General features: G+C 40.4%; 2 protein-coding genes across 2 annotated transcripts; one reads left to right on the top strand and one right to left on the bottom strand.

Annotated features, from left to right (window-relative positions):
* The first annotated feature begins 21 nt into the window (after window positions 1–21).
* On the top strand, window positions 22–10730 carry LOC148896941 (myelin-associated glycoprotein-like). Its single transcript, XM_088999006.1, has 11 exons — window positions 22–96; window positions 1227–1468; window positions 1603–1726; window positions 1831–2145; window positions 3173–3430; window positions 4466–4726; window positions 5898–6164; window positions 7730–8032; window positions 8107–8188; window positions 9067–9139; window positions 9987–10730. The coding sequence occupies exons 1-11, from the start codon at window positions 48–50 to the stop codon at window positions 10332–10334; spliced, it is 2322 nt and encodes a 773-aa protein (XP_088855132.1). The 5' UTR covers window positions 22–47; the 3' UTR covers window positions 10335–10730.
* A 136-nt stretch (window positions 10731–10866) lies between these two features.
* irgq2 (immunity-related GTPase family, q2) lies at window positions 10867–15288 on the bottom strand. Its single transcript, XM_088999007.1, has 3 exons — window positions 14641–15288; window positions 11545–13192; window positions 10867–11092 (listed from the first exon to the last, which is right to left on the bottom strand). The coding sequence occupies exon 2, from the start codon at window positions 13188–13190 to the stop codon at window positions 12069–12071; it is 1122 nt and encodes a 373-aa protein (XP_088855133.1). The 5' UTR covers window positions 13191–13192; window positions 14641–15288; the 3' UTR covers window positions 10867–11092; window positions 11545–12068.
* Between the last annotated feature and the right edge of the window lie 75 nt (window positions 15289–15363).

The raw sequence follows: 15363 nt of genomic DNA, 5'->3' as shown, positions 1-15363 counted from the left end.
TTTTGTTCATGAGTTTTATATTTGTGTATCAACAAGCAGAGAAAAAAATGACACGCATCATGGTGAAGGTTTTTCTACTTTGTGGTCTGCTTGGGGGTAAGTTGTTTCTTATTAAAATGTTGTCAATGTTTATTTTTTTAGTTATCTATAATTTATTTTTCCATTGCAGGAGTAAATGTGAAGTTATCAAAACATTTAATCAAAACTAATAATTTTCTTTGAAATTTAAGTTTCATTATTTTTTTTCCCTATCGTGATATGCACAAAGTGCCTGAGAAATTTCAATTCCTCTTTTTTCTTCCTTGAATATTTGTCATTAATGATAAATATCTAATTATTTTCTGTATCAGTTAAAGTTTTAAAATTAAAAATATTTATTTTCATTTTTGGGTTTTCCCTTCATAGGATAAAATCTGGTGATTTTTATTTTTACTTCATTTATATTTTACAATTAAAATTGTAAAGTGTTTACATTTTTGTTATTCATTTTGATTAAATCTCAACAGTTTCAAACAAAAAGTCTATTCCGCCCAAAATGTTTTTAATTTCCTTCAATATAGAAAATAAGAAAAAAAAAGATTTTTTTCTTGGAATTTTCCAAATTAAAAATTCAACATAGATGACGTGTACTACATTGAGAATACAATGAAAATAAAAACGTTTTACAATATTTTTTAATGTATGATATAGTTTTTAATTTTCTCTTTAACTTGATATTATTGAGTCTTATTATTATTAGTACAGTAAAGTCTCGTTATATCGATATTCAAGGGAGTCCGAAAAAATATTGATATAACCGGGACTATCGATATATCCGACCCTGTTTGCATGTAATTTTCTCCGTGTGTGCATAGAAATAGTATCGATATAACCGGGACTATCGATATATCCGATATCGATATAACGAGACTTTACTGTATTATTATTTATAATAATATTTTCCTTTCGGCTTTTCCCTTTAGGGGTGGGCACAGCAAATCAGTGTCCTCCATTATTATTATTAATATTATTACTATCATCATTATTATTATTATTATTATTATTATTATTGATGGAGGACACTGATTTTCTGTGGCGACCCCTGAAGGGAATAGCTGAAAGGAAAATAAATTGTTATTATTATGATTGATGGAGAACACTGATTTTCTTTGGCGACCCCTAGCGAAATTATTATTACTATTATTATTACTACTATTATTATTATTACTCTTATCCTTGTATTTCAGGCAGCCTGTGTCAGGAGTTTGCGACGATGTTACCGTCCTCCGTGCAGGGCATAAGTGGCTCGTGCATTCGTATTCCCTGTAAATTGACGCTACCTCCGATCTGGGATGTTTTCTTGGATGGCACTTGTGGCGCCATTTGGAGGCGAGGCTACTATAGGACGGTCATGTTCGACTCCAGACTTACGAGGGAAGAAAGTGCCTCGCAGATGATCCTGCAGGGAAACCTCACCGGGAATTTGCAGGTCAGAATGGATGTAAACCAAGAGACAGAGAGAGACCAAAAGATTACATTATTCATTCGGGATATTTTTCACATCTGTAACCTGCAATTGAAACTTCTTGGACGTCTTTCCATTTTTATTCCGTCGCATGTCAGGAAAAGGACTGCAGCACCATCCTTGAGGACATGACCGAGCAGTACGACTACTATTACTTCCGGCTGGACTGTGACAACAGTCTCAAGTTCAACTTCGACCAAAGCGTCTTGGTGTACATTAAAGGTCAGTGTTTCAACTACGTATTCTATCAAGTCAGAGTAAAAGTGACAAATTTCGTACAGCCGGCGTTCAAACCAGCATTATTTTCTTCTCACGTGACGTTCCAGACTCAGCACCCGTGCCCACGATCACCCCCGGCAATGTTGAGGTCCAGGAAGGTACCGCGCTGGTTCTGGAATGCCGGACGCCGGCTCCTTGCCCAACGTTGCCGCCGACCCTGACGTGGACGCCGCCGCTGGGCGAGGTGACCGAGGTGGTGATCGAGGCCGAGGGGGAGACGGAAGCGAGGGTCATCGCGGTCATCAATTTCAACGCTACTTACCGACACAACAGACTGGAGTTGACCTGCAGCGCCCTCTACAGGAGGCAAGCGGGACGCCCTGAGGTGTCCACACAGAGCTTCTTGAGACTTCAAGTTTTGCGTGAGTAGTTTACTTTTTTATTTTTATGTTTTGTCTTTCTGTATGTCTTTCTCAGTCTGTCTGTCTCTCTGTCTCTGTTTGTCAGTCCCCCCCTCTCTCTCTATCTCTCTCCCTCTCTCTCAGAATCAGAATCAGAATCAGAATACCTTTATTCGTCCCGCAATGGGGAAATTTGCAGTGTCACTGTTTGTCTGTCTGTCTTTCTGTCTCTCTCTGTCTCTGTCGCTGTCTTTCCGTTTGTCTGTCTCTCTGTCTCTGTCTATCTCTCTGTCTGTCTGTCTCTCTGACTGGCTGTTTGTCTGTCTATCTGTCTCTCTCTGTCTGTCTGTCCTTCTCTCTGTCTGCCTGTCACTGTCTGCTTGTCTCTTCCTGCCTGTCTGTCTCTCTGTCTGTTTCTGTCTCTCTGTCTTTCTCTCTGTCTGTTTCTCTGCCTGTCTGTCTATCTCTGTCTGTCTGTCTCTCTGACTGTCTGTTTGTCCGTCTATCTGTCTCTGTCCATTTGTCTCCGTCTGTCTGCCTGCCTGCCTGCCTGTCTGCCTGTCTGTCTGTCTGTGTCTGTGTCTGTCTGTCTGTCTGTCTGTCTCTCTGGCTGTCTGTCTCTCTCCTTGTCTGTCTGTGTCTATCGCTCTGTCTCTGTCTGTCTGTCTGTCTGTCAAAGTCAGCTTTATTGTCAAATATGCTAATATGCATGACATACAGCACAGACGAAATTACCCAGCATGCAAGGCACTAAGGTTAAGGATCATTTTACGTGAGTCAACTTTACAAAATATTTGGTTACAATGTCACCTTGTACAAAAAGTACGAGCGTGTGTGGTGATGCATGTCCGTGCAGAAAAATGGAACGAATGAGGAAACAGAACCAAAGAAAGTTGCGTACGCTTTATTACTTCATTTAAAAAGTCTCCATCCATCCAAACTGCCCCGTATGCGCAACCACGTCACTTACTCAATTTTGGAACAAACTACACGTGAGTGATACTTGGGTAAAAAAATTAAAGTCGTATCTAAATTTCTTGTGTTTCAGATGGTCCTAAAAATACGTCAGTGAGCTACCAAAGCCCCGTGACGGCGGGGACGTCGGTCACACTGACTTGCAACACCCTCGCCAACCCTCCAGTCAGCGGGTACTTTTGGTACCTCGTCGAAGGCGGTCTGGCGACACGAGTGGGAAGGAGGAAGCGACTCATCATCGATGTCACTGAAGCTTCTCCGACTTTTCAATGCGGGGTGATCAACACGTACGGAGAGCAAAATTCATCCGTCATCACCATTGATGTTCAATGTGAGTTCAGTTGAGGGAGTCAACAAAGTGGAAGCCATCTTAGCTTTGTTTGAGTTTTACATGTGTGGAATTATGCTAATGCTAATTCAAAAGAGCCTGCAAAACTCTATGTGTAAATGCTAAAGATGGCTAGCTAAGTAAAGAAAGCGCTGAAGGCGGAGCGGATTTCTCCATTATGAGACTAATAAAAGCAAGGTTAGCTTAGGTTATTTTATCTTATTTTATCTGATCTTATCTTAGAATGATTTTGCATGGTGCCGCGGTCAAATACCCGACCAAAAGAGATTAGCTCATTGAAAACCATCTTAGCGTTGTTCGGGTTTTATATGTGTGGAATGCTAATTAAAGACAAAAAGAATTCTACTTTATTTTTGGTTCCCCCGTTTTACTAACATTTCATGAGCAATTTAGTTAAAATTTGTTCAAGTAAAACATTATGAAATGGACTACAGTATTTCAGCTCACGCTAGCTAAAAACGCTAACACAGCAAGATGGCTAGCTACGTAAAGAAAGCGCAAAAGGTGGAGCAAGTTTCTCCATTATGAGACTAATAAAGTTAAGGTAAGGTAAGCTAAAGTTATCTTATCTAGGATATTAGCTCAAATGCTAACAATTGCTATGCTAACCACACATGTAAAGTTATACACCGGCACATTGTGGCAACTGAAAGGGTCAATATTTCGCAGCCACATGGACATTGGAATTTATTTATAACTTGCTAATTTGCGGGTTTTTTTTGTGTGGGGTGTGTGGGGATTCAAGGTTAAAACGTGTGCTATCAACACACAAAATTATGATTCCAGCCTTATGAGAACTCGAGGAAGCGCTCACTGACATTGATTAAGACTGTACTCTGTGGTCAAGTACCATTTTAAAGGAGATCAGGTGAAACGTTAGCATGCTAACAGTCGTTATCCTTACATGCAGTAATCGTGGATGATGCAATAAAACCGGATGATGATGTTTTTGAAAACCTCATAATGGTGGAAGTTATCATCAATTATTATAATTTTTGGTTTTTACTACGTTAACAGTCCCTCCCAAGGACACCACAGTGATTGTGGACCCCCCCGGCGTGATCCTGGAGGGGACACTTGTAATCCTGCTTTGCCAGAGTCAAGCCAAGCCGCCAGTGGCCAACTACAGCTGGTCTATAAACGGCGGGGAGTACCTAGAGATCGGGGACATCCTGACCCTTGACCCCGCCCAGCCCAGACACACTGGCGACTACAAGTGCAAGGCCAAGAACGCGGTGGGAGAGGAAGCGTCACCAATCGTTCATCTGGACGTTCAATGTAAGTCTGTCGGACGTCACTGTATCAGTTGCTAAAAGCGACTGATCATGTGTGTGACAAGATGCACATGTTTCTTTGTTTTGTTTCCTATGCGTGTAAATAGTAATATATTTCATTTATAAGCTCCTTTCAAAACTCTCAAGGTCACTTTACAGTCACAGTATACGTTTTCCTGTCGGTGAGCAGCGGCAGCCACACGCGCCATTGTTCATTCAACCCGAAACGAACTCAAATAGATAGAAAGCTATCTTGCTAGCCAATACATCGCCATCGAGACAGCCAGCTAATAATATAACAACAACAATAACAATACATTTCATTTATAAGCAACTTTCAAAACTCTCAAGACACTTTACGCTCACATGATATTTTTGTTGCGGGTAATTGCACTGTATTGTATGAAAATATTTAGTTTTTTTTTGCATTTCTATCTTTTGGTAACCAGATGAGTCTTAATAGCTGTTAATATGAATGATGCTCACCTGGTTTACTGAAATAATATATTGGATGATGAAAGTGTTTTTGAACACTGAATTGTTAAAGCTAGCTGGCCAGCTAATAGAAAGCTAATAGATAACTAGAGAGCTATATAGCTAATCCATAGCTAGCTAGATAGCTATATAGCTAATACATAGCTAGCTAGATAGTTATCCAGCAAGATCACACATAGATAGCAAATAGAATGAGTTATCTCATTCACTGCCATTTTGTTTTGTGTACATAAAAATAAATGCATTGCATAAAGAATCACATTTTTCATTAATTCGTCTATTTCAAGCTTTGGGGGAAAAAACATCACTGACTCTAACACACACGCAGACACACACGTATGCGTGCACAAAAAAAAACAAAAACAAAACTATGCTAAATTGTACCTGCTAGCATAATTAAATGAGCACCTCAACTTTCAACTTTATTGATGTTTTTTTTGTCTGCTTTGCAAACTTTACACTGGAATAAAGTTAAATATAATCGAACAATGCCCTCAAATAAAAAAAATATAGGACGCTTACAAGGGGGAGATTAAAAACTGACGCTTATGCTAACCAACGGTCGAACCGTGTGTCAGGTTGTACCGTTGGTTAGCATAAGCGTCAGCTCATGACATCACTCACTTGACCACACCCCCTTTATAGTTGTCATTTCACAATGCTAATCTGTTGTATTTCAGATCCTCCAAAGAACACAACAGTGTTCATGTCGCCACCTGGCTCTTTGCCCGACGGCAGCGCCGTGACTTTAAGATGTGTTAGTGTGGCAAACCCGCCGGCCGTCAACATCAGCTGGTATCGAGTGAACGGCCGGGAAATGACGCCAATGGGCTCGGGAGAGGAAATTACATTCAATGTCACAAAGCTGTCCCGGGACACGTTTTATTGTGAAAATCGCAACGTACACGGGGCCCAATCGGCACAACCGATTGCCATCGATGTCACATGTGAGCATCTCATTACCTTGATCATCATGTCTATGATTAGTTGAACCACCTACTCAAATAAATGAATGAATGAATAATCAAACAAAAAAAAAACGATTAAATAAATTGATAAATAGATAAATAAATGGATAACTGAACGGATAAATAAATAAATACATAAATACATTGATAAATACATAGATGAATGGATAACAAGATAAAAGCATAAAAAATAAATGAATAATCAACTAAATTAATAAAGGAAGAAATAAATACATACAAAAATAGATGAATAAAATATTAAATAAATAAACCGATAAAAGGATAAATAAAAATGAATAATCACATTCATTAATACATTAATGAATAAAATAATTAAACCAACAAAGGAATACTCAAATAAATAAATACGTAAATGGATAACAGGATAAATAAATGAATAATCAAATAAATTAATAAATCAACGAATAAAAGAATGATTAAACAAAGGAAGGAAAACATAAATAAATAAATTGCAAAATAGATAAATAAATGGATAAATGGACGAAAGGATAAATGGATAAAAAGATAAATAAATAAACAATCAAATACATTAATAAATAAATAAACAATTTAATAAATAAAAGCATATATAAAAACAGATAAATAGATAAATAAAATGATATATAAATAAAAAACGAATAATCAAATAAATTAATAAATAAAATAATAATTAAACCAACAAATGAATACTTAAATAAATAAATGAATAAATAGATAAATACATGGATAACAGGATAAATAAAACGAATACTCAAATACATTAAGAGATCAACAAATAAAAGAAGAATTAAACAAATGAAGAAAAACAAATACATTGCAAAATAGATAAATAAATGGATGAAAGGATAAAGGGATAAATAAACGAATAATCAATACACCAATAAATAAAAGAATAATTAAACAAACTAAGGAATAGATAAATAGAAAAAAAATAACAGAATAGATGAACGAACAAACATATAAATGAATCGCTAGGAGCTATGCCTGAAAAAACCATGCCTTGGCCACCCTTGGCAATTTTGAGGGGGGAAATTCAATGACTCAAGCCTCTTTCACTCAACAACACCAGATTCGGATGGCATGTCTATCATTAAGGACAACCGACACCATTTTTTTTTTGTTTCCTAACTGACCTGATCAGAAAAACGTTTGATAGCATCTAAAATACCCAAAACACGCAGGCTGATGTTACTTGTCAAAACACCAATAAAAATTAATTAAAGTGTCCCAAAACTACTTCAAAATGACCTCGGAGATGGCGAGTTTCAGAAGATTCCGCCCCCTTGTTTGTGACGTCACACCAAGACGTCTTGCCTTGCTCTAGAATCAAAACAATGGCTTCAGATTCGCAGAAGATGCTTTCTTGTTACTCAACCAGTTATGAATATGATTCAAATAGTTCTGAAGAGGAAAGCATAAATGTTTGCGAACGATTAAAAAAGTCCTTCAGTGTCATTTTGAGGCGTCTGGACTCCAATGTAGGCGTCGGTTGTCCTTTAAGAGCCATTTCCCAAAAAGACATGTTTGCCATTGACTGTTTCTAGTTGCCCCAGAAATCCTGACGTCCTCCCACTGCCAAGATGCGTCAACCCAAACGCGATGTACCTGCGACAGCCAAGCCAACCCGCCTCCCATCCTCCAGTGGGAATTGTCCGGGGTGCTTGTCAATCACTCAGACATGAGCCCCATCACGGAGGAGACCCTTGACAGCGCCACCCGGAGGACCGTCATCATCATGCAACGCCTGGACGGTGAAGAATTTGCGTCGTCGTTGGTTTGCATCAGCTTCAACCCCTTTGGATTTGACAGTTTTACCTTCAACATGTCATTCCCCGCTCCCCAAACAGGTCTTTTTTTTCTTTCACATTTGATAAAGGTTGCTACCATCTGCAAGCATCGCTCATATTTGGCCTTTTTTTAGATATACCGGTTCTGGTTGGATCTGCTGCGGGAGTGGTCACCTTGCTCATCTTGAGTCTCTTGCTGCTCTTGTACATTTGCAGGTGAGCACATAGGTCACTCAATTAGATAACAATTATTCTATATCTAACTAGCTAGCTGCCTAGCTACAGCATCTACCTAGCGATAATAATAATAATAATAATAATACATTTCATTTATAAGTGCCTTTCAAAACTCTCAAGGTCACTTTACAGTTACAGGACACGTTTTTCTGTGGGTGAGCAGTGGTAGCCTCAAGCGCCAGCATTCACTCAACCCGGAAGTAACTCAAATAGATAGAAAGCTAGCTAATCGATGAAAAGGTTTCTTCAGCCGTCATCTGTCGTCATCTGTACTTCTTTGAAAGAAGTACAGATGATGGCTGAAGAAACCTTTTCATGGATGGACCACTCCCGTACGACTGAGAGCTTACACAGACGTAAAGCTAGCTAATGGCTAGCTAGCTAATACTCTAGATAGATAGATAGCTAAATAGATTGGATTTGGATTTACCTTTATTAGTCTCACAGGGGAGAAATATACATTTCACAGCAGTAAAGTTATGAAAGGAATAGCTATCTATTTATCTAGCTACCTAGCTAGCTACAGTATCTAGCTAGCTAGGTATATCTACCTATATAGCTACCTAGCTAGCTACAGTATGTAGCTAGCTATATCTATATATTTAGGTATCTAGCTACCTAGCTAGCTGCAGTATCTAGCTGACTAGCTAGCTAGCCACAGTATCTATCGAGCTATCTATATCTAGCTACCTAGCTTCATAGATACCTAGCTAGTTACAGTATCTAGCTACCTAGCTAGCTAGTTACAGCTAGAGTCTCTAGCTAGCTAACTATATAGCTCTCTCTCGCTCTGGCTAATTATTTAGCCATCTATTTATTTTTGTATTTATTTGTTTGTTTGTTTGTTTATCCAACAGGAAAACCAAAGGGACCTTCCCCTATAACGACAGACAAGCAGACAACGCCAGAGACATTCTGGTCACCAATGAGGTGAGTCCAGACTGAGATTTCATTTGCTCCATAATTTACGTTACACAATCGAGCCTGACAATTTTTGGGTGCCAAATTCATCACGTTTGGGAGAGAATAGTCAATCAGAAAATAGTATTTAAAATATTCTATTCACTCCAGCATTTGCCTTTTGTACAGCCACCCCCCCCTTTCAAGCTCAGATAACTCCAGACCCATATAACTTAGGAATTAACTATTTTATTCTGATGAAAGAAGAGCGACTAAGGTTTATTACGCTGCGTTGAATGTTTATGTAGTGCTGAAACTCAATATTCTGTGGGTCCTGGAATGACAAAAACCCTGGCACTGGAGTGGACACATTTTTGGACACATCATCTGACAGTGAATGGGTTAAAAATATATCTTTTCAGTGAAACAAGACAAGTTCTAATTTTTACTCACGTTGGGAAGAAATGTCCAAATTTTGTCAATGTTTATTTTTCTTCACACGTCGTTTTGGTTAGTGAACCAATCATGTAAATTGTAAAATGCCTTACGGTACTTGCCACATCCAACATGGCCATTGCATTGAGTTGGTGGCCAGCATGTCAAAGCGGTGGCCATATTGGATTTGGCTCGGCCAGGCTCTTGTAAAAGTGCATCGAGTTTTGTCTTATGATGGTGCAATATGAATGGCTCAACAATTTTTTTTAATTCTTTTTTTTGACTGAAACGTTATTTTAGAGATTTGAGGTATCTGCTTGATACCAGCAAAATTACAAATTAAAAATACTTACCAAACTTACTAAAAATACTTAAAAATACTGAGAAAATAAATGGATAATTCCCCACCTCCTCTTGTGAATCCATCTTTGTGTGCTCTCAGACCCACATTTCCGACGTCAACGCGATTTACTCAAACCACAAGGACGTCACAAAGGAGGCGACGCTTGACGACGATCAGCTGCACTACGCCCACATCAGCGTAATCCAATTGCAGGACCGCGACCGCGCTAAGATTCGAGGACTCTCCTCCGTCACAAGTGAGTATGCGGAGATACGACTGCGTCCTTCCGGAAGCGACAAAGGCGAGGAGCCGCAAGCGGACACGGAATTGGATCCAGAACCAGATCCGGAACCGGATCCAGAGCCGGAGGTGGAGAAAATGGTGAAAATGGACACTCCTTCTGGACAGGAAGTGGCAAGTGAACAGGTTGCAACATCAACGCAGTGAAAGGCATCAACACACAAAAATGGCTCAAATATTGCGGTGGTTATGTTCCAGATCACCCCCCCCAAAAAAAAATAAAAAAAAAAATAATAATAATCATGTATCTAGTGGGCAGTGGTTTTACACAACAAACTGACATGTGTTTAACTTAAATTGTTCAGGGGAAAAAAATATTTAAATACCTGCTAAGAAAACCTTGAACTCGTGATTTCCGGGGTGGGGGAGTACGGTACGCTATTTAAATAACCACAAAGTATATGTCTGCGTAGGCTCTCAGTCGTACAGGAATGATCATTCATGAAAACATTTTTTCAGCCGTCATCTGTACTACTTTGAAGGATGTTTTGTTCCTCATCCAAAGAGCTTTGTCAGCGAACTAAAGTTGTTGTGCTCTGTTCCGATTCTGATTTCCGGTCTATATTAAAAACCAGTGTCAGGTCGTGGATTTCATGGCTAGGCCTTCAGTGGTGCTACTTCTGAATCAATCCAGACTGAAAAAAGTCTGCTGTGATCCACTAGAGGATACCATAAGTCAGGAAATAACTGACCGACCTTTCTTAATTATGTCCATTTTTTCTTGAAAAGTCCCTCTTGAAAATGACTAAGAGTAAATCTTCAATCAAATCCATTTCTTCTCCTCCTTTAGCCACTGTGGGTTGACAAAACCACTATTAAATTAACACAAATATATACAAATATATTTGCTTATGCAGCTCGCTACCGATACAGTGTGCTAGCTCTGGCCAGTATGCGCTTATCACCTGTGTCTAATGTTAAGCAGATTCCTTACTTACAGACAGTGTATTGTCGGTGTTCAAATTTTGTCACCTGTCCTCTCCGAGACATTCTGTACATGCCAGCCCAGCATAATCTTCGTTCATCAATGTGAGTGTGGATTTTCAAACCTCACCGTTTGCTTTTATTGGCTTTACTTCTTCACTCTGCTTCCTGTTCACAAAGACATTTTTGTGGCACTTACGGTATGTTTTTTTTTGCCTGCTTGCCTGTCAGTTCTGACAGGTAGGTCACGCCCTCATAGCAACACCAGCTGAAAATGGCGCGTCACAGCAACATCCGTGACACTCTGACGAAGGCGGAAGTAGTCGCCGAAACATGTCAGGTATTTGAACACCGACAATACACTGTCTGTAAGTAAGGAATCTGCTTAACATTAGTTATCAAGTAGACAGGATGAATTTAGTACAACGACCACCTGTGTCTAGTTTGCGAAAACTCTGATGTTTCCCGCGCCTTCCAGCAGGCCTTACTTTCCCAACTCGAAATCTGATTGGTTAAAGCAACACTTTCATCGACACTTATTTTATGCTCCAGGGCATGCAGAACTGATTGTGAAGGCGTCCATTTCGGTTTCTGACCCTGGTGACAAATGATGGCTGAAATGTGATTGGTTAAAATGCTTCAGTACGAAAACACACGTCTGGAATCAGCGCAACAGTGGAAAAGTATTGTAAGGCAGCTGAAAATCAATTTGGAATTATTTAATAAGAATTCATGGACAAAATATAATTAACATCAGTCAGGTATTTTCAGGCCAGCAGAGAAGGCTTTGCAGGCCTTGATGGTCCGCCACTAAAAAATGAAGGTAACGTCTGAAGACCTCAAATGTTCGCCGTTTCTCAAATAAGGATCAGGAGTACAAAAATGTTTAAAAAGTAAAATATTTTAATTGACTATTATTTTGAAAATATCTCAAGCAATATCAGCATTTTGACTTCTCTAAGCGAAAGCCAACGTCAAAATCTTCTCGGCGTCTGCGGCCATGTCATCAATGGCGCCCTTCAATGCGTTCAGCATGGCGGTAAAGGAGCGTCCGGCCGAGCGGGCGTGTCTGGGCACTGCCATCTGCAGCAACCTGGAGGACACCGTGGCGCAATCCTTCTCCGCCAGCGCCAGTCGCTTCTTCACCTCCGCCTTGGTGACCTCAATCGAGAGCGGGCACACCCTCAAGGCTTTGAGACACTCCGGTTCCAGGCGTCGTCGCCTAGCCAGACGCTCCACGGACGCGTCGTCCAGACAGAGGGACGCTTGTACCTTGCAGAGGACTCGCACGGCCATGCTGGAGTCCACCGCTGACGCCACAAAGGGGACCGGGACAGTCGATACACCGGCGGACAAAGAGGCTGTCGCCCATACCACAGCTCCAAAGGCCTCCTTCTTTTGGGTCACCAGGGCGGCGGTCAGTGTTGGGAGAGCCATCAGGAGAGCGTACCACCTGATCTCCGGGAGGTCTTTGGCCAAGTCTTCAAGAAGGTCAGGGAAGTCCAGAGTCTCCAGGGCGGATGGACAGATGAGGTAGACTTTGGACTGGGTGACACAGTGGGCCTTCAGAGTGTCCATGCTGACTTTCCTCTTTGAATCCGGATTTTGGTCTTTGTCAGAAACCAAGAGGATCATGTAGACCGTCTGGAGCTGTAGCGAACGGGCCCGCAGGATCAATGCCTCCACACTTGGAGACGGCGTCTGCGTGACCGTCAGGAAGACAGCATTGTAGCGGAGGAACTTGACGCCATTCATGTAAACGTCAGGCTCAGAAGGAGGCCCAATGGGGATCGGAGGAAGGTCCCAAAGCCGAAAATCAGGGTGCACCGGATTAGGATAGCACCTCAAGTCCTCGGTGGGAACGGACGATGAACAGGCAGACCCTTCGTCACCGCCTGACACCCCGTGAAGGGAATTAATAAATGCGATCTTCTCCTCCGAACGCTCGCCCACGATAGCCAAGTTGAGGCTGCTGATGAGGAGGTCTTCCACCGCATCTTTGACCTCCGATAACCGGTTGCACTCCATGGAATTTTTCAGGGTCTCTAGGAGGTTCACGCCTTTGAAAACGTCCTCCATCACTGCGGGAGAGTAAAGAACTTGGTCAAATCGCACCGATTAGCATAACTGTTAACAAACCGCACAAACAAAAATGCTCTACTATACTAATATGTACCGTGAAGTCTCTTGACTAGAAACTTTGTACGGTTAAAGTCCAAAAAGGACAGAAGAATAACAAGCTGGGCCAGTGGGGGATAAGTTACTGACGACCCTGTGGTCATATTGATGTTTTCTTAACTTGGCTTAGATATTTTGAAGGATCCCGTAGGGTCCTAGCGGTACCAGTTTTGATGTTGACGGACAGTGAGTGATGGAAAAACAATGTCGGCCTCAGGTGGATAGCTAGTGAGGAGTCACAGGTCGTAGCACTGTTATCTCTTGGGGTTTCGGGGGGAGGGGGGTCTGACAAACAAAGCGGCAACTGAGCTTGTATTTCCATCAGGCACTATAGCAGATATTCTTCTCTCCTGGGGCTTTGGGGTGGCTTGACTGATGTGTGTGTTTGTTTGGCTTCCCTTCCTTATTTCAACTGGTACTCGAGCACATCCAACATGGCCATTGCATTGAGTTGGTGGCCAGCATGTGAATGTGGTGGCCATGTTGGATGTGGATCGGCCAGGCTCTTATAAAAGTGCATCGAGTTTTGTCTTTATCTTGACCTCAGTTGAGGGAACATAAATCCGAGGATCTGACTTAGTTTGGTCGTCCAATCACAGGACACAAAGATAAACAGGCGATTTCGACGAGGATCAATTTGATATGTCATTAGTTCAAATTCTACGAAAACAGAAGTTGCAAGCAGTCGTGCTGCTAATTATTTAGGTCCTGAAAAGATTGAGATGGATAGATAGATGGATTAGAGAGATAGATAGATAGAGTCTGTATTTAAAATATGTTAAAGTGTACAGAATTTCAAACGCAAACTTTTTTTTGTATGTTTCCAGCTATTTATCGATCCATCTAACTCGCTAGCTAGTTAGCCAGCTAGCAGTCTGTACAGCTAGCTAGCAATCTTTACAACTCGCTAGCTCCAGCTATCTATCAATCAACAAATCTATCTATCTATCTATCTATCTATCTATCTATCTATCTATCTATCTATCTATCTATCTATCTATCTATCTATCTATCTATCTATCTATCTATCTATCTATCTATCTATCTATCTATCTATCTATCTATCTATCTATCCAGAGATAGATATCTAACTAGCTAGTTAGCTAGATTTGTTGATTGATAGATAGCTGGAGCTAGCTAGTTGTAAAGATTGCTAGCTAGCTGTACAGATTGCTAGCTGGCTAACTAGCTAGCGAGTTAGATGGATAGATAAATAGCTGGAAACATACAAAAAAAAAGTTTACGTTTGAAATTCTGTACACTTTAACATATTTTAAACACACAGACTGACACAACAGTGAAGTCGCAATTCCAATAGAGTAGTTGTGGGGAAAAAAAAGAGCCTCCTTACCGTCGCACTGCTGCTGTCAACTCAGCATTCCCATGGACTCTATTCCAAGTGTCTGCTGTCCAACTAAGGGATCTTTGTAATCCAATAAAGATTAATCTATTTAAGCAAATACATACGTGCACAAGTCTGTATATGTCAAGGAGGAAGAATACAGGCATGCACATTTTTTTTTGCAGTAGGATTTGGTAATTTTAATGCGTTAAGCCTAAATGGAGTAATAATACTTTATTTTCCCTAAAAATTTACATAGTTGAGGTTTTTGTTGAATTTTAAATATTTTTGTTTTTCCTTATAATATTTTGATATTCAGATAAATTCGTCCAGTCTGCCATGAAACATTCCGACCTAATTAGATATCTAGCTGGCTATGTATAAGCTATCTATCCAGTTAGCTGGCTATCTATTAGCTATCCAGCTAGCTGGCTAGCTGTTGGATATCTGTTAGCTATCTAGCTAGCTGGCTATCTATAGCCTTTCTATCCAGCTAGCTGGCTATTTATTAGGTGGCTATATAGTTAGCTGGATATCTCTTAGCAATCTATTGGCTGGCTAGCTAACTGGCTATCTATTTGCTATCTTTTAGCTAGCTAGCTGGCTATCTGTTAGCTATCTATTAACTAGCTATCTGACTATTAGCTATTTATTAGCTAGCTAGCTAGCTAGCTTTCTATTTGAGGGTGAGTGAATGCTGGCGCGTGTGGCTGCCACTGCTCACCCACAGAA

The sequence above is a fragment of the Hippocampus bargibanti genome, linkage group LG06, assembly GCF_051943395.1.
Source record: "Hippocampus bargibanti isolate YZ-2025 linkage group LG06, ASM5194339v1, whole genome shotgun sequence".
Classification (NCBI taxonomy): Eukaryota; Metazoa; Chordata; class Actinopteri; order Syngnathiformes; family Syngnathidae; genus Hippocampus; species Hippocampus bargibanti.
This window is presented reverse-complemented; position numbering and strand designations above follow the sequence as displayed.